The sequence below is a fragment of the Fomitopsis serialis genome, assembly GCF_022376445.1.
Source record: "Fomitopsis serialis strain Sig1Antser10 chromosome Unknown B0H18scaffold_52, whole genome shotgun sequence".
NCBI classification, from domain to species: domain Eukaryota; kingdom Fungi; phylum Basidiomycota; class Agaricomycetes; order Polyporales; family Fomitopsidaceae; genus Fomitopsis; species Fomitopsis serialis.
Genome location: NW_025955012.1, coordinates 96018 through 112853, shown reverse-complemented (window position 1 = coordinate 112853; position 16836 = coordinate 96018). Strand labels below are relative to the sequence as shown.

Here is a 16836-nt window from a genome sequence, read left to right as displayed (position 1 = left end):
AGGTCCCCGAGTCACTCGAAGTCACGGAACCTCGACAATTCAATGAATGGGAGAATGAACATAGATCATGCTGACTCTTCGTTTTCATCATACATGCTATGGTAATCATCGGAACGCGCATCCAACTCGCCATCGGACCCAACGATTTCCGAGCGCGAGTCAACATCGCTATGACCGAGATCATCAGCACCAGCACCTTCCGAACATGCTGACGAACCCTCATAGTCGAGGTCATCGTGGACATCAGCCCGTGAGCCATTTTCACTTGTGTGGCCTGTTTCATCCTCGTCCGAAGACTCGTCTGCTTCGTCTTCGTCCGAGGAATCTTCCTCCACATAGAGATGACCAGTGCAAGGGTTAGCAAATGTCAAGCCATTGGAAGGCGGAGCAGTCGGCGACGACAGTAGATGTCCGTACTGACTCCCGAGGCTATGTTCGATGTCTACAATGAGACGCTTGAAATCTGCGATAGTTATTGTGGAACCTGCGGGGTATCCCATACTCGTATTGATGAGCGCGTGCATGTTAGTTGGGACACCTAGTAAGAGATCACTGATCAACACTTGATCGGCTGCATTCTCACCGAAGACGATCTTCTGAAGCTTGCGTCGGTCGGCGAAGTATTGCGAGAAAGCCTCGCCTTGCCGCCACCGACGCGCGCGAAGCTGTTCAGATTTGCTAATATCATAGTTAGCCTTCCGGAACTCGCGTCGTAATGCCACTTGCCAATCCGCCCACGTTTGCAAGGCTGCCAGATCAGTTAGCGAAAGTGTGTGGAGCCACTTGAACGCTGCTCCACGTAGTATCAGCGGAAGAGACCGCAAGATCGTACCATCGTTGATGTTAGCGTAACACGCGATGTGCGAGATCTGACCAATCCAGTCGTCGACGTCTTCATCATCGCTGCCGGAGAATTCAGGCAGGTCGCTAGGTTTGAGTCTGACGAAGGGATGCTGACCAGTGGAAGTTGACTGATTCGCAGATCGTGTGGCAGAGCGGGCCAGTACTGAGACGGGAGGCTGCGGAGTGAATTGATTTACTTCAGAGGCTAGTAAATCCGGGGCTGGAGCGAACCTACGACTCGCGGATGCTCTCGTCATTGGTGGCGGGCGGCGAGGCGTGGCGGACATAGCAGCATGTGGACGTGGAGGCAGAGCCATGGTCGGCCATGCGGGTAAAGCTTCTTCATCTGGAGGCGATGCAAATGGCACACGCGGTGAGCGTACCTTCACTTCAGCAGGATGTTCATGGCGCAAGCACTCAGGATCAAGCTGTCCAGCGGCACTAGCACGCTGAGACACCAGCACCGAAGGACGTAGGGTGTTGCCCTGCTGTCGTGCAGTGTCGAACTGATGTTGCATAACTGAAGGTACCTTGTTGCAGACATCTGAAACATCTAGGAGCTGTCGAGCGTCACCTTGTCCTGAAGACGGGCGAAGCGAAGTCTTATCCCGCAACACGAATGGATGGTCGGCGACAGTGTGCGCCGAAAGCATCGGGGTAGAGGTGATGCAGTTCGAGTGGCTGTTAACCCGGGCTGAGCTTTGAGGTTGAAGCCTAGGTCCCGGGAACCCGCGACGTGTGGCATCGTTCGTATGGGGCGAAGCTGACGGCGTGTGGCTCCGTTTGCGGATTGGGATGTCGCATGACGTGCCAGAAATGTCCAAGCTACGATCTGCCCGAAAACGCGGGAGCGAGTGCCAGTGTACCGTCCCCTCAGAAGAGGGTGGACTCACCGAGGACGTTGCAGGTGGCTGTAAATACGGTGCCAGTGGATTCGCTCTGCGCGACTGGACTGCGATCGGGGGCATCAATCCACTAGCCGACTCGAGTGGTGTGGGTAGATCGTAAGTTGAACGCACGATCTGCGGGGTGGCTTGAAGGTTGGTGGCGCGAGCGGATGCCTCACGTGTACGGCGCAGGGTCGAGGTACGGGTGTCGATCGGGGTTTTGCCAGCCACACCGTCCTGGTGGCGAACTACAGGCACGACGCCAGGAGATCGACATCGTACCGTCCCTTCAGAAGAAGACGGACTCACCGAGGACGTTGTGCGTTGGCGAGCAGGAGGAGCTGTGCCAGTTGTGGAAGGCGGTGCCATGCTGGCGGAACTGCGTGCGGGACGCGTGACGACAGGCGGTGTGAACGTTTGAACACAGGCGTCGCGAGTCGTGGTGTGGGTGGCGAGGAGTGCGAGACCGCTGAGGATCGCACGGTCCGAGCCAAGGGGAGGTCGGGAGCGGGAGTGCGTCGCACCGACAAGCACGTGCAAGAAAGCGGCGCGCTGGCAAAGGGGAGAGGGGAGGAAAGGCCGGCAAGGGGTACGCGACGGGCTGCGTACAAGGGGGGGCAGCTGCAGAGGGCGGTGTCGGGGTACACCGAGCTCGAATGTGTAGCGCGACACGAGACGAGCGGGGCTTGTGCGGCAGCAAGGGCGCGCAGCAAGCAGTGCGTACCAAAGCGAAGGTAGCACGGAGAGTCGACGACGTCGTCACGCCGAGACTCAGGGGGACCGAAGCAAGGTGAGGGAGCTGAATGTCCACCAAATTGTAACAAGACGAGTTTACGCCTTGTACGAAAGGGTTCAGTCCTCACGCGGTTTGCTTAGGTAAGGGGCTCGACGGGTGATCAGGCCGACGAGGAGGGCGAGAGAAGGGAGAAAGGGGAGAAAGGAGTTGGATTGTACTATCTACGGGTACAGGTGTACAGTAGATGGTACAAGAGAGAGGCAAGAGGCGAGACGAGAGGGGGTAGACGTTTGACCAGCAAAGCGTGTCGTCTGCGAGTGTTTCGGCCCTTCCTATATACTCGCAGCGATCCTCGCATTGGTAAGCTACTCTGTATCTTCACGAGTACTCTCGAATATTCCATAGCCTTCGATAACATGCCATAGAGGTCGTGAACATACTAAATGATTCAATATCGTTCTATCGAGGACTAGTAACAACTAGTCACTCCTTACATCCGAGATCAGGCCTTTCGCGCCACGCGCCGGACCCTCCACGTGCGCCTGTGTTCAAGGCTCATAGTTGACACTGGACCAGGCCATCGCGAAAGTCGGAGATCACAACGAGTTGACTGAAACATCAGTTATTCTTCTACAACAGAGAACAGTGCTGCACGCTTCGCCGGATGCTGACCGCGAACTCCACATGGTACCAAGCTATGAAAGGATTTTGATCCGAGACCGCACATATACCGATACAACAGAACTCTCCTAAGTATAAGCGGTCAGAGGTACCGCAACCGTGGAGACACCTAAGCACGGCCTACCTGACTGGGCGTTGACGGCAAGCTCAGAATCGTAGCGCTGCGCGAGGTCAAGCAGGTACGCAACGGCACATCGCTCTGGCCATCACCTAGAAGAGAACTGTGGACACAGGCTGTAGCTGCAACAGGAGGACTGCAGACTCACTGGCTCGAAGCGTCGACGCTGGATGTTGTGACTCTCGGGACTTCGCCGAGACGAGTGCGAGAGAACCCATGATTGCCCGTGTCCGCAGACGCTTTTCTATGCTATGATGCCTCATGCTGACGGTCCGTTAATTGAACAACGTCGAGTACATCGTTCCACTCCGAGAATGCCTCTTGGAAATTGTAGTCACGATGATGGTCCAGCGATCTCTCATGTTGTTCCAATGCGAGGTCACAATTAGCGTATGCCCATGCAAACGCCCTATGTGGACCGATTTTGACAGCCCCGGGTGATACCGTGGATGGAGGCTGTCCTAAGTAGATGCAATGTAGATGTAGATGTCAGTTATGAGCGCCGCAGACGCCCAGCGGCAGATGCACCGTTGAGTCTTTCCATCCACATCTCACGATGAAAGATACCGAAGGTCCGCACCAGGGGTGAACTTCTTCTTCTCGTGTTGAATCCATCTTGTACACAGGAAGCTGTCACTGCGGGGCGGTGAAACTGCGCATCCACGGTGAAATCAACGAGGATACCAAAGCAGGTATCTGTCACTGCAAGGACTGCCAGTTATTCTCCGGAAGCTGTACGTATATCCATTTCTCAAGCAAGCGACAACTTGACGGACCTTAATCATCCTATCCTTCGCGCAGTATTCGCGTACGCAGGTAAAGTAGACCGGGAGAACCTGCAAGTCGTCCAAGGTCAACCAAAGTCGTACAAGCAACCGACGGACACGAGCCTCTCCGGCAAGCAAGTCACCCGGCACTTCTGCGGGGACTGCGGCACCCCGCTGTGGGTCGAATCCGACGCGACTCCCACCATCTACGCCGTCAAGCTCGCGTTGTTCGCGAACAACTTCGCGCCCGGGATTGAGATCTTCTGGCAGAACGCGCATGGTACATATCTCCTGTGCGCTCTATTTCGAAAGAGATGCTGATAAGTAGCCTTCTGCGCAGATTGGGAGAAGCCGATGGCCCCTCCCGAATTGGTGTTCGATACCTTGCCAGCCATGCCTCCGACCGCTTGATGTACCCCCGAATTCTGTATACCGTAGAAGGAGCTTGAAAGCCACCACTCACTTGCTGTAGCATCGCCGTAACGGCATACAGACCATTTAAGCCACACAATTTCTGAGGGATTCGACCGTGAATTTCTGCAGATTTCTACTTTTGATTGGGAGGGACAAGCTCGGAGGCAGGCGAGCGACATCATCTTGTATGCGAGTCAAAAGTTAACAGAAAGCAGACAAACATAACCGCATTTGACAGGCGCATCGAGCTCATAGAATGTGTACTGCACTTGGAAGAGAACGGAGGGAACGACCCATGGTCTCTCCGCAAGCGCGCCTGTGGCAGATCCTATTTGTCTATGTTAGGATTCAAAGCCTCCGCCTTCCTAATTCGTCACCACATGCATTCAACGCCCACCGGGAGATGCGCCACCAGCCTGCAACACGAGCGCTTGGGTATCCAAATCGATTAGTAGCACTACATTACGATACACCCCAGCAACCGATACATGTCTACAAAGGCAAACAAACAAAGCAACGAGAGGCAACAACATCGCATCGACCGAGACAGACGCTAGAAATACAATAACTTATCGACTACCAACGTCAACGCCAGCTATCCTGCCCACCCTACTAGACTAGCTTACTCGACTCCTTGGGCATCGCTCAGCTGACTCGCGGGGCGGAGGACCTGCCGGATGTCACACACCCCGCCAGCTGATTGCTACCTCTCCCACGCCGCCGCACGGCCCCACCGCCGCTCGAACCACCTCCGGAGCACGCGGTTGACCTCCGCATCTTGGTTCGGCCGCGACACGTCGTCGTTCATGCAGAGGAGCGCGACGTTGTCCGCGCGCTCGATCCGGTTGATGACGGCCGCTACTTGCATCCCGGACACGATCCGCTCGAACGACATCGGCGTCGAGCCTGCGCGCGGGGATCACCATTAGCACTAGTGCACAATGCTTCGGGGCGAAATGATAGAACTTACCGAGCACGTAGCGATATCGGTGCAGGAGCTGCAGCGTCCATTGCCTCACGTTCGTCTCCTGGCTGCTCGCCATGACCCCCGTGAGCGAAAAGTCGCCCTTCTGCCAGTCATCCACGAGCGGCAGGTGCGGGACGTCCCTGCCCACATCCGAGTCCAGCGGAGGCGTCGTCTGGACAACCCGCTCCGCAGGCGGCAGGAACGCCGACACGCCGAGCTTGCCGCTCGCCTTGACGAGTGCGCTGATCACTGTGGTGACACATCAGCCGGGATGGCGTAAAGACGGGGGAGGATCAACGCACCGCAATCGCCGCACCGCGGATCCCGGAACGCGAGATGTTTGAACACCTCGCTCGCCTTGGACCCGTCCCCAAGGGTCCTGTCCACCGTGAAGCACTGCGAGTAGGACAGTCGACACCGGGGGAGTGCCATCTCCGCCGTGTCTGGCTTGACCGATGGGAAGCTGGGCTTGCCGGTGGGCCCCAGGTTCAAGTACGGGAACCCGTCGAGGGAGGCTATCGTCGTCCAGAGAGTGAGTGTCGAACAAAAGACAAGAGCCAACGGCACGCACAGAAGATATACGACGTCAGATAGTCCGGCTCGTACCCATGCGCGACCATCGTCGCCCGCACCCTCTCCGTCTCCAACGTCTCCCGATACCCGCTCGTCACGACCAGCTCATCCACCGCGGCCAAACTCTCCCAAAACCCGCCCCCGACCTCCAGCCACGCCCGCTGCGCTTCCACCGCGCCCCACTCGTCGTCCGGCCCGCCGATCGCGCCGACGACCCACGCCCACAGAAGCGCCTCACGCGCGCGCTCCACGACGAAGTGGGTGCTCATGAACATCGTGTTTACGTCCCCGTCGCCCTTCACGGTCTCCCGGAACTTGTGCAGGGCCGAGGACGCGAAGACCTGCGGCCAGATCGTGTGCAGCTCGTGCAGGAGGTGCATCCCCGCGGGCTTCGCTTCGTGCGCTACGTACGGTCGGGAACGCGCCCCGAAGCGATTGCCTACGTGGATGGACGATGAGGATGTGAGCGAAGGACGATGTATTGAGACGCACTGAGGAGCCAGTTGCTCTCGCCGAGGGAGCGCCATTCGCCCATCACTCTGGTCGTCGGTCGGTCGGGCTTGACGAGGAGATCGGGCTGCAGGTGGAGGACGATGCCGTATGCGGATGTGTAGAATGTTGCGGGGGTGACGGGATTTAGCATGAAGAGGTCGTCGTTCTAGATGTAGAACAATGTGATCAGTTTTAAGACCAGGATGCGCATCACATTAGTGGGTTTAGAGAAAAGTCGGTTGAGAGGCGAGAGCTCATCAGAGACTGGCAATAATGGTGCGTTACAGCCACTCTGCCTTGGACACTGATGATTGTCTCACTGATCACTAGAGAGCTTTGACACCGACTTTCGAAGTTGAAGGAAGAAATCACGCCGGAACGAAATCAGAGGAGCACTCACCATGTAGACGCTGCCAGAAGCGGTTGAGCAATAGGCAGCATAATGGTACAGAAGTGCTCACAAGTAATTTGACATGTCCGGAACATGTCCGAGCTGCGATTCGATAGCAAGACTTGGGGACAACGTCATCCTCGAGCGTACCGTACATGTCCGAGCGACGTACCTGTTGAAAACCGTACCACCGTACGGCCTGAAGAACTGCGCGTGGTGCGTAACAATGAGCTCCATGTCCCCATCGCTCCACCGTCCAGCCCCGACACGTTTGTCGCAGTCGAGCCATTGCGGCAGCTGGCCGAGTCGCCATACTTCCGGTGTTGTGAGATTGGTTCTATTGGCGTACTGATCGGGCACGGCGAAGTCGGTGGTCAGTAGTCGGTACCGAGACCCGGGCGATTTGAAGTTGTTGACGACCGATCGCATTGAGTATTTGAGCTCGTCATGATCGCTGAGCACGAAACGGTGCGTCAGCACAGCTACACAAGGCGGCCAAGCCTACGCACCGATACAGGCGTGCCTGAGTGCCCGACTTCACAGGCCTGTATGGGTCGTTTTGGTCGTACTGGGACTGGGCGTGCTCCTTGGCCTCCTGGAGGAGGAAGTCGGAGCCGTTGACCCACGTCCAGAGCACGTCGAGCGGATCAACCTGGTCGCCAAGACAATCATCGCCAAGACTGAAGTGGGCGTCGAGGCATGACGCGCGCAGATCGCGGACAGGCAGCAATGGCGTGCGTGGCGGTGGCGGGAGCGGGGCGATTTCGAATGGGATGTAGGACGTCGACTCGAGGCGCGCGGTGAGGCCGAGCTCGTCGTCGAGGTCCTCGAACGCGCGGTGGAGATAGATGAAGAGAACAAGGAGGGAGGCGGCGAAGGCCGTGGCCAGCACGAACCGCCGCCGGAGAAAGTAGGCTGGGACGTACTTGACCATGCGACTAGCGGGCGGGCATGGGGCGAGGACGTGGGCGGGACGTGGCAGGGCTGTGAGGTCTATGTACATGATATGGCAGCTGCGCACTGCTCCGCGCCATGTTGGGACGGCTGCCTGATGAGCGTGCTCCTCTAGCAAATCGTCCCCTAAAAATAGCATCTGCCGCCCGGCACAGGCCGTCTTCTAGCCTCTTTTGAGTCTTCTCCCTTTCCCCGCACACGACCGCGTAACTCCTCGCGTGCCTCCTCCGAGGCTCCTCCTCCTCCATCCTCCGCACCGCGTTCGCGGTACACAACTGGCTGCATATCGCGACGCCCGCATCATGCAGGCCGAGCCGTCTGCCAGAACAGTAACCACTGAACATTTCAGGGACCGAGAGTCAAACCCGGCCTGACGTTGCCGCCGGACATCACCCAGTCTTGTTTCTCACAAATACAGTTCCGGTCTGCGCAAAACACAACCATTTCTACACTGCGCAGAAACGCTTCGACCTTTCGTATACTGTCACCTGACGAAATACAAGCAAGCTTGAAAGAATATAAGTATTATATTGGGAAAGGTTGGCCGGTGAGGCCGGTGAGCAGATTCCGATCGGACCGAAAGGGGCAAACAGCTTCCCCGAATGGAAAGTGATGACGATGTGATCGAGATCGCACGAAGCTGGTTCGAGACATCGTGCACTATATGATCATCCGAGTCAGTATAAGAACACCTGTACGTATACACTACAGCAACCTTTGTAACGCTCTACGTATAGCAGTGTTACTAACATGTTCGGTATGTCTGATTTCCTGCTCACTTATTCATGCGCGTCTCTTACTTTGCTCGTTCAAATGGTAGAACCGTGGCGAATGCCGTACACATGGCAATAAATCCGAACTGCGGACCCGCACGAGCGCGTACGTTCGACAGTTGGTTGACATACAGAATCTCAAATGTCCCAACGCCTCTCAGGCCATTCGCATCGAGGTTCAACCAGCAAAACATCTTCATTCCTCAGGTCCCACGCATATCCGAGAGAGGAGCAGAGTTCGGATGAACAGTGAGCGATCCCATAGTATGAATGCTCTGCGCGATAACATCCCGACGTCCATGAGGCACACTTCGGTACTTAGCATTGTTGTGCAGGACCCCCACGGTCTACTCAATCGCACCCGGTTACCGCCGTTCATCCGACCGCCACAGGTACGTACTTATGAGTGACGAGTCGTTCTCACCCTGTAGTACTTGATCTCTGATTGCACCCGTGCTCAGAAACATTGTAGCCTCGTAAGTATTGCCTGATAGCCCCGCACAGCATCTCAGACTGCGCTTGACCGCCCAGTGACAAGCATGGTTCCTGAGGCCTTGCGTTCGCAGTCGACGATTAGATGCAAGTACTTGGTCGCTCAGAGTCTCCCCAGTATACTCACGAAACCCCCATGTACACAGGATGCACGCGTCCGTGGAGATCCCACCTCAGTCAAGCTGCTTGGTCCACTCACATCGCGACTCAGTACTCGGGCGCCTACTCAGGCTCAGAATGGCACGATACAACTCGGAAGGGGATGACCGATGGTCTCTTGCTAGGTATCAATGACCGTATCATTGGGCGGTGCAGCTCAAACGAGATGGACCCACTATAGGCTGAGGACACATCGGAGCAGGTAAGTACGTTAGAGTCATTAAATCTCCCCGAACATCTACTGTAATCCCAGACACGCCGACAGACATGATCTTCATATTAATCTACCGCCTACAGCAAACTTCCATCCCAAGAATCAACCTCGGGAGCGTCCATCGGCGAGACTCCTACCCGCCCGAACTCCAGCGAGCCGACATAGTCAAGCACCCGTCTCCCGCCCACTCGCAGCACATCCGCGTTCCATTTTACGAATTCAGGCTCCGAGTCATCGCTCGCAACCGCGGTGAACTTCACCCCCTCCAAGCGACGACCACGCATGGCCCGCCGGATGACGAGACCCAGGACCTCCCATGGCTTCCACCCCGCAGGCAGGTCGCCCACGAAGTGCAGCGTTTTCAGCTCCGGGAAGGGTGCGTCCGCCTTCGAGAGGCACCTGCTCCAAAAGCTCCTGTGCACGCGCGCGTCAAACCCGACAGTGCAGGTCCGCACCTTGGGCATGGCAGCAAACAAATCCCGCGCGTCGGCGACGAGGAGGGACACCCCGCCGATCTGCACGCTCAGGTCCACGACGCCCCGCAGGTCCAGCGCCCGCACGACCGCGCGCACGAACTCCGTGGGGAACGCACGCGCCACTGTCAAAAAGTGCGTCTGGACTACGTGCATCTCAAGCGGGATCAACCCGTGCACGAGGTTGAGCGTCAGCGCGCAATCGGGGCCGCTGCACATCAAGCAGTGCTGGTTCTTCGTCAGCCAGAGCGCCACCTTCGTGATTCCGCTGAGGTGCGCCAGGAAGCCCGCGTCCCTCGTGAGCACGGGCAGGAAGTCGTACATGGAGTGTCCATTGCCAATCACCGACCGTATCTTCGAGCAGTCGGACTGCACGGTCGCCCTCCGCGCGGGGACGACGTACCGGAGGAGACGTCCCGCGCCCAGCCAAGCCTCCTCGTCGAACGTGATCCGCTGCAGGCGCGGCAGATGCACGCGCCGCCCCGCCAGCGCCGGCGGCTCGTCCCGACAGCGCCGGCATCCGCGGCGCCTGCAAGAATCGTGCACGAGCACGAGCTCCTCGAGGTTCTGCGAGCCCTCCAGGAAGTCGAGGAACGACGCCAGGAACGGCGCGTCGTGCGGCAGCTCCGAGTCCGGGGTGTCGCCGAACGCCGCAGTCCCCTCGTAGAGATACAGGTGCGTCAGACTTGCGAAGCGGTTGTTGATGTGTGGCGAGAGGCCGATGCAGACCAGACGAGAAAGGCGAGGGGCGGAGCCTTTGAATAGCCTTGGGAGAGGCTGGGAGGAGATGGAGGGACCACCTACGAACAGCTGCAGGCCTTCGAGGAGCGGAGCCGGCTGATGGAAGAAGGGACGCTGCAGCAGCTGCGTGTCTTGAACGTCCCCGCAAACGCATGGCGCCCGAGGCGAGTCGTTACAGCCGGACGGTGGCCGCACAAATAGTTGGAGATTCCGTATCCGTATCGGGGGCCCGGGTGAATCGTGTCTCGCGTCGAGATACCGAACGAGGTGGTCCGAGCCAGAGAGTGCCAAATTGATCGGAAGAGAGTTGCTGCGCGCAATGAGGCCCCAGAGGCCGCGTGAGGTAGTCTTCTTGCACACCTGGATGGTCGTCCAGAACTCGGGACAGTTATAGACCGATTGCCTCCACGAGCGGCACACCGTCAGGATCGAACACATGGTGAGCTGCGCTGGCGATTGGTATGACGGCCGGTTCATCGGGAACTTGTCGTAGACGGCCAAGGTGAAGATCCGTTGCAGGACCTTCAGCGGGAGACGATGGATGCCATGGGATATATTTCGAGCGCAGCGAAGGCCTGTAACTGCCAGATGCAATTGGCCAAGGGCATGGGCAAGAGTGGCGCTCTCCTCGCTGGTCACAAGCGCATCAAGGTCAGTGACGGTTCATACGCTCAAATCCAGATGCTCTCACCGGGACAGACGAACATTTCTAGCAATCAAGCTATCGGCGATGTCGGACACCCGCAACGCGATTGTGGAAATGGTTGGTGTTTCAAGTTGCTCCATTGCGGCTGAATGTAATCGACGATGAGCAGGAGGATTCAGTGGTCAAGGGGTACGACTCCTGAGGCGCTTATATATGTTGTTTATAGCTCGGTGGCCATGACGCCCAGACATTGTGGCCAAAGCGGTGGCGTCCGTGTCAAAGCAAATCAAGTTCGGTGGCTGGGCGAGCGTAGCTGGGCACTCCTCAACGCATGGCGAGCCCTACGGCGCTCGAACGTGGTGACTACATGGAATCTCCTCCTCCTCAGCAACTTCAACTTATTGCCTCCGCGGTGTCGGTGAGGCTCACTGCGCATCGTTATAGAATTGGTTCGCGTCAACAGTGCAAACCGTATGATTTCGGTTCAACACCCGAGACATTCGCGATATGGAGCAAGAAATCGACCACCTCCGTGCATCGCAGCCGTCGATGGGCGGGCCAGAACCGCTGGTTTCATCGGGACATGTTGGGGACTTACTACTTGCTCCGACCGAGATGCTCGACACGCACTCGCGCTTGATAGGTGAAGAATAGGACGCCAGAGCCTGAGTACGATATACATGAACGTGACCGGAATGTTGGGAGTAAGACGAGTCGTACGAGTCGCAAAGAGTTTTTATGTACATGACCGATAACGGAAGCATACTAGTACATGTACAGTAGATGGGTCTCCTTCATAGAACGAGCAACTCGTGCATATCCAAAGAATCAGATGTTACCGTCCCAGTGCGTGAACATCGGTGGCGCCATGGGGGACTCTTCAGCAGCTCTCACCTGTACAGAATCGACGAAGTCCAGAAGGCGGTGACTACCGACCTTGACGGATTCTACATCAACGCGAGTGCATTCGCTAAGATCCGCCCATTGGGCAGGGATGTTAGTCAACTTGAGCTCGCGCAATGGGGAGCCACGTCGCGCTCGGCGGATGGCCACATCGAAGAGCTTGAGTCGCTCGGTCTCGGGGAAGGTGCCGACGTACTCGAGGGACGCCAAGGCAGGGAACGTAACGGACTTCTTCGACAGAGTCTTGCTCCAGGACTTCAACGGAAGGTGCGAATGGAGCCGAATCGCGCACGACTGGACGGCGGGCATAGAATGGAAGAGAGCTAGAACCGTTAGCGACGGCAACCCTGCACATACGTCGGCGTCGATCTTGAAAGTGTCGACGTGCTCCAAGTTGAATGTTCGTGGCAGCATCTCTATAAAAGGTACGGAGAGGTGATGGTGCCAGTGCGGGATGCGGCGGCCGTCAGGCAAGACCGGTTTCTTCTCTTTCTTCTCCTTCAACTCGAGGTTGAATGTGAGTGATCCCGTGGCCGAGACGCATTTGAAACACAGTTGACTGCCAGCCCAGACGGAGAGGTCAGTCACGTTGGTGACGTTCTGCAGAAAACCAGCGTCCTTCGTGAATATGCGGAGGAAGATGTGGGGCAAGATATGTGCCCAGTTCTGGTCGACTTGGATCACTGCGTGTTGAGCTGGGACGATATTGCGGAAGAGTTGCGCCGTGTTCTCAAAACAGGATTGCAGCAGAGTGATCTTCTTGAGCCGTGGCATCGACACACGTCGGTCGGCGAAGGTGTGTAGATCCTCCACGAAATGCGGTCCAGTATGATGCAAAGCCAGCTCTTCAAGGCTGGGAGAGCCCTCCAAAAAGTCGAGCGTTGCGGAGCTAACTACAGGGACGTCGGGATAGGCCATCCACAGGAACAGACGGGTAAGGTTCTGGAACTTGTTGGTGGCGTGAAGAGGATTGCCGATGCAGCATAGATCGCGGAGCTGAGGCGCTTGCCCTTGAAACAGATCGGTTAAGGGGTCCTGTATGCCCACGCAGGACCGATGAAGATCTGTAGACCCTCGAGGATCGGCGCGGGTTGGCAGAAGAATGAACGTTGCAGAACGTCGGGATCCATGAGCGGCAATATATCTCTATTCAAGAGCCACTCTTTCGGCTCGTGCACGAGCAGCTGGAGCCTTCGGACCCGAGAAATGTTTGCGTCCAGATGTTCCACAAGGTGCTCGGCGCCGAAGAATGATATGTCGAGGGGAAGGATTTACTGCGCCCAATTAGCGTTTGAAAGGCCGAGGGAGTGAGCTTGCCCCGGACTTCGATATTCGACCAGAAACTAGGGTCCTCGAAGATGACAGCTCTCCACCATCGGCAGACCCTTTGGACGGCGCACATAGTGACGTTCGGCCGCGGTGCGTGCGAGCGGTCTAGATGGTCGGGGATGAGGTGCATGAAGATAGCCCGAAGGATCTCGACGGGCAGCTGGTTGATGTGAGATGATTGATTATGCAGAAGGGAAACGTGAACGATCGTGTCGTTGAGTCGGGCAGCGACATGGTCGAGTGGTGTCACCCCGAACCTAGGCGCAATGTGAGGAAAGGGATAGGTATGGAGGGAGATTGGGACCAACCGAGGAGGGCCACGACTGCTTGTTTGTAAGAAGGCAGAAACCATCCGGTTGATATCGGATGCAAGTTCGTCGATGTCGGCGACACGCGATTGCAGCTCAGGCTGTGGAGATGACATTGCGCTGGAAGTAGGGGAGACAGAACAACACAAGAGGAACAGTGGCGATGTCCAGGAAGAGACGTGTTGGAAAAAGCAGAACCTATATATGTGTACTGTGGTCACGAGTAGACAAAGAATGGCGACAAGGTGCGGTCAAAGCGCTGCACCTGTCCGAGTCAAAGCATATGTGGCCGGTGGCCACATTTGATAATCCAGCTTCACGACAATCTCGTAGATGCGCAGAATAGAAATGAGACCTCACCTACTTCAATTGATGCCGTAACCCCATCGCTAGCATAATTTGGATGAGAAGTTGACAGCAGTTGTGAACTTTGCATCACAGGCCGCCTTGAGACAGACAAGTCCTCTGACGGACCTAGAATTTTATCTATTGTCAAATCTGTGACGAAGAATTTCACATTACAGCGGCGAATTCAAGGGAAGATGCGCTGGAGAGTGCAGATTGGCACAGGTCCTCTGTTTCGTGTATGTGGCTGCGTCCGAATCGATGTGGCAGGCGGTAGGATTCGGACCACACTGAGCGCCAGCTGCAGCCACAGATCGGCATCATCGGGATCAGCAGTGTGGCCGCGGCGTGTAACGCCGCCACACGCTTCCACGAACCACCCGGTTGGACACTGCTATGCAAAGACAAAGACAAGTGATCGTCACAGCTGAAAACTACCATATCTGTGCAGCATTGTTCTCGATGTTGCTAAGCAACCAAGCAACCATTGGCTGGACGGTACTAAGCGTCGTGCTGCAGCATGCAGGGCCACGATGCGGCCAAAGCCACCGTGAAAGACAAAGGCGGTACGGTTACTTGTGGCTTCACTTCCATCTTTGCTTCGATTGCCTTACACGGAGGTTTGTCACTACGCAGCGCCAATGGCCACCAGCATATATAGTGCACGTCCCATGGATCGGTGCCAGGCCGCTACCCTGCCTCTAGTACGTTTGCATACCCACATGATGGACGCCTCCATACCACCGAGTCTAGAATTCTTCAGCAAGACGGCTGCCGAAGTTCTTATGCTTGCCGCCAGCGTCGACAGGTCTGCGGGCGAGCTCTTCAGGTGGGTTGCTTCCACCACCAAGGCGAAATGGTTACCAATGACATCGATTCCCAGCGGCCACCGAGCTATCTTGGACAGTGTTGCAGACCAACTCCGACGTGCCATGTTATGCGTCGAACACACGCGCAATATTCTGGCTCCTATCAACCGCCTTCCCTCCGAAATCTTGTGCATGATCTTCTCGCGCGTTGTCATGGACTGTCCACGACAATCGCAACGGAATCACCCGAGTAGAGGGAAACATGCAATCCAAACTGTCTGTCGACTCTGGCGGCAGATAGCAATATCCTTCCCCGTGCTTTGGTCCGAGATAGAGCTCACCCAGCGGACGCCAACGGCTGCACTCCACGAGCTGCTGCAGAGGGCCGGTGTCGTCCCGCTACAGGTATCTGTATTCCGTGCCGACCACCTGGTGAAGTATATCGGGCCGCACATGCATCGGATGCAAAGGCTGGAGGTTACGTTCGAGAAAAGCTCCACGCAGAACATGCAACTCTCACGGCGGTTCTCGCTCCTTTTCCAACCCGCCCCGTTTTTGAACGGCTTGCACGTCTCCACGCACGAAGATGACCCCTACCTCATCATGATGCCTAAATTGTTTCAAGGCCACGCTCCCCGGCTCTCGCGTCTCTCCCTCAGCCGGCACTATCTCTGTTCGACGAACCGGTTTCCAAACCTCACCCATCTGTATCTCAGTATGCAGTATACGTTCAGCCCGTCGTCGCTTGAAGATTTCCTCGACTTCCTGGAAGGCTCGCCGAAGCTAGAAGCAATCGTTTTGGAAGAAGCGGGGCCGTGCATTCTCCCAGAACTCCTTCCTAGTTTTCCGCTGTCTCGTTGCGTAACCTTGAGCCACCTCCGCACTCTCGTATTCGACGTGTGCCGTTGGCAGGTCATCGCTTGCGTCCTGCGACACGTCGTCCCCTCAACCCATGTCGAGATCGAAATTGTCGAACTGCAACAGTTGACACTATCACGCGAGCTACTTGCTATCCTCGCGCCGGGTGCAGCGTTCTTGCAGCACGTCGATGACATGGCTCGGCTGTCCCTCTGGTTCAATGACGGCCAAATTTGCTTCACGTGCGAAGGCCCCCTGGCTATGTTGAAGATCGACATGGTGTTGGACTGCAGCCTACCCGAGCCTGTCTGCGGCACGCTGGCATCGGCTCTCGTGGCGGAGCTCCCGCAAATTTTGCCTCTCCACAGCGTCACGGACTTCCGACTCAAGATACACGACTTTGCTCCTATATGGTCGCCCGCCGTTCAAGGCATGCTGCAATCTATGCTTGCGGTTCAATCGTGCACAATCTGGATCGACCCTAGCTTGGACAAGAAGTACTGGCGCGCCTGTCTAGAATCTAGAGTCCTCGGCGTCCCGTTGCCCAAACTGAAATCTCTCCACTTCGTCGGAGAGCTTCCTAAGTGGTGGAAGCCATTCTGGGCCATGGGCGTGGCGATCGGACGAGCGAAGCGGGGATACCGGCTCCAAGAGCTGACTTGCACGGGACTCAAGATTGGCCAATACGTCCCGACATTCGTCCTTTGGAATCCAGAGACAATGAAAATCGGACGGCAACGCGTAATGGACTTCGTTGATAAGGTTGAATTGCGGGCAGTTGGGTCGTCTCCGATGATACCGCCTGTAATCCATGGCTGGGACGGTATGCTGTAGGAACAATGAAGGGGACGCTGTGCATCGAGCATGAATAGAAGTTGCTCTCGGAGGGTTTGTGTAACTATGCTAGTATACGAACAATGGTAGGGGACGTGGGGAAGCATGTTCAGTAGCTATTGGGATATG

General features: G+C 56.6%; 7 protein-coding genes across 7 annotated transcripts; 2 read left to right on the top strand and 5 right to left on the bottom strand.

The window, feature by feature from the left end:
• Window positions 1-65: 65 nt before the first annotated feature.
• On the bottom strand, window positions 66-1160 carry B0H18DRAFT_1120806 (uncharacterized protein; the record flags this gene model as incomplete). Its single annotated transcript, XM_048034211.1, has 4 exons — window positions 66-790; window positions 833-903; window positions 959-1019; window positions 1079-1160. 4 exons carry the CDS (start codon window positions 1158-1160, stop codon window positions 66-68), a joined length of 939 nt encoding a protein of 312 aa, XP_047891495.1.
• Window positions 1161-2683: 1523 nt separating this feature from the next.
• On the bottom strand, window positions 2684-2884 carry B0H18DRAFT_1017157 (uncharacterized protein; the record flags this gene model as incomplete). Its single annotated transcript, XM_048029305.1, has 1 exon — window positions 2684-2884. One exon carries the CDS (start codon window positions 2882-2884, stop codon window positions 2684-2686), a length of 201 nt encoding a protein of 66 aa, XP_047891494.1.
• A 937-nt stretch (window positions 2885-3821) lies between these two features.
• Window positions 3822-4443, top strand: B0H18DRAFT_1120805 (Mss4-like protein; the record flags this gene model as incomplete). The annotated part of the gene is made up of 4 exons (XM_048034210.1): window positions 3822-3837; window positions 3892-3999; window positions 4067-4312; window positions 4373-4443. 4 exons carry the CDS (start codon window positions 3822-3824, stop codon window positions 4441-4443), a joined length of 441 nt encoding a protein of 146 aa, XP_047891493.1.
• A 434-nt stretch (window positions 4444-4877) lies between these two features.
• Window positions 4878-7960, bottom strand: B0H18DRAFT_1017150 (uncharacterized protein). Its single transcript, XM_048029304.1, is given in 8 exon segments — window positions 4878-5352; window positions 5417-5662; window positions 5716-5928; window positions 5985-6425; window positions 6479-6645; window positions 7042-7323; window positions 7362-7364; window positions 7382-7960. 8 exon segments carry the CDS (start codon window positions 7870-7872, stop codon window positions 5150-5152), a joined length of 2046 nt encoding a protein of 681 aa, XP_047891492.1. The 5' UTR covers window positions 7873-7960; the 3' UTR covers window positions 4878-5149.
• Window positions 7961-9056: 1096 nt separating this feature from the next.
• B0H18DRAFT_1017146 (uncharacterized protein) lies at window positions 9057-11512 on the bottom strand. Its single transcript, XM_048029303.1, has 5 exons — window positions 11491-11512; window positions 11375-11438; window positions 11169-11326; window positions 9235-11114; window positions 9057-9175 (listed from the first exon to the last, which is right to left on the bottom strand). Exon 4 carries the CDS (start codon window positions 11111-11113, stop codon window positions 9539-9541), a length of 1575 nt encoding a protein of 524 aa, XP_047891491.1. The 5' UTR covers window position 11114; window positions 11169-11326; window positions 11375-11438; window positions 11491-11512; the 3' UTR covers window positions 9057-9175; window positions 9235-9538.
• A 637-nt stretch (window positions 11513-12149) lies between these two features.
• Window positions 12150-13977, bottom strand: B0H18DRAFT_1120802 (uncharacterized protein; the record flags this gene model as incomplete). Its single annotated transcript, XM_048034209.1, has 3 exons — window positions 12150-13234; window positions 13500-13810; window positions 13862-13977. The coding sequence occupies 3 exons, from the start codon at window positions 13975-13977 to the stop codon at window positions 12150-12152; spliced, it is 1512 nt and encodes a 503-aa protein (XP_047891490.1).
• A 598-nt stretch (window positions 13978-14575) lies between these two features.
• B0H18DRAFT_1017134 (uncharacterized protein) lies at window positions 14576-16778 on the top strand. Its single transcript, XM_048029302.1, has 4 exons — window positions 14576-14772; window positions 14843-14910; window positions 14960-15035; window positions 15090-16778. The coding sequence occupies exons 3-4, from the start codon at window positions 14992-14994 to the stop codon at window positions 16705-16707; spliced, it is 1662 nt and encodes a 553-aa protein (XP_047891489.1). The 5' UTR covers window positions 14576-14772; window positions 14843-14910; window positions 14960-14991; the 3' UTR covers window positions 16708-16778.
• Window positions 16779-16836: the final 58 nt, after the last annotated feature.

Excerpts from the sequence above, each read along its gene's own strand:
- B0H18DRAFT_1017150 (XM_048029304.1), bottom strand. The coding sequence starts at position 7,872 with ATGTACATAGACCTCACAGCCCTGCCACGTCCCGCCCACGTCCTCGCC. Across the intron at positions 6,646-7,041 it reads GGTGGTACGGTTTTCAACAG|GAACGACGACCTCTTCATGC; the intron begins GTACGTCGCTCG and ends GTTCTACATCTA. Across the intron at positions 6,426-6,478 it reads CGAGAGCAACTGGCTCCTCA|GCAATCGCTTCGGGGCGCGT; the intron begins GTGCGTCTCAAT and ends CCATCCACGTAG.
- B0H18DRAFT_1017146 (XM_048029303.1), bottom strand. The coding sequence starts at position 11,113 with ATGTGTTCGATCCTGACGGTGTGCCGCTCGTGGAGGCAATCGGTCTAT.
- B0H18DRAFT_1017134 (XM_048029302.1), top strand. The coding sequence starts at position 14,992 with ATGCTTGCCGCCAGCGTCGACAGGTCTGCGGGCGAGCTCTTCAG. Across the intron at positions 15,036-15,089 it reads TCTGCGGGCGAGCTCTTCAG|CGGCCACCGAGCTATCTTGG; the intron begins GTGGGTTGCTTC and ends ATCGATTCCCAG.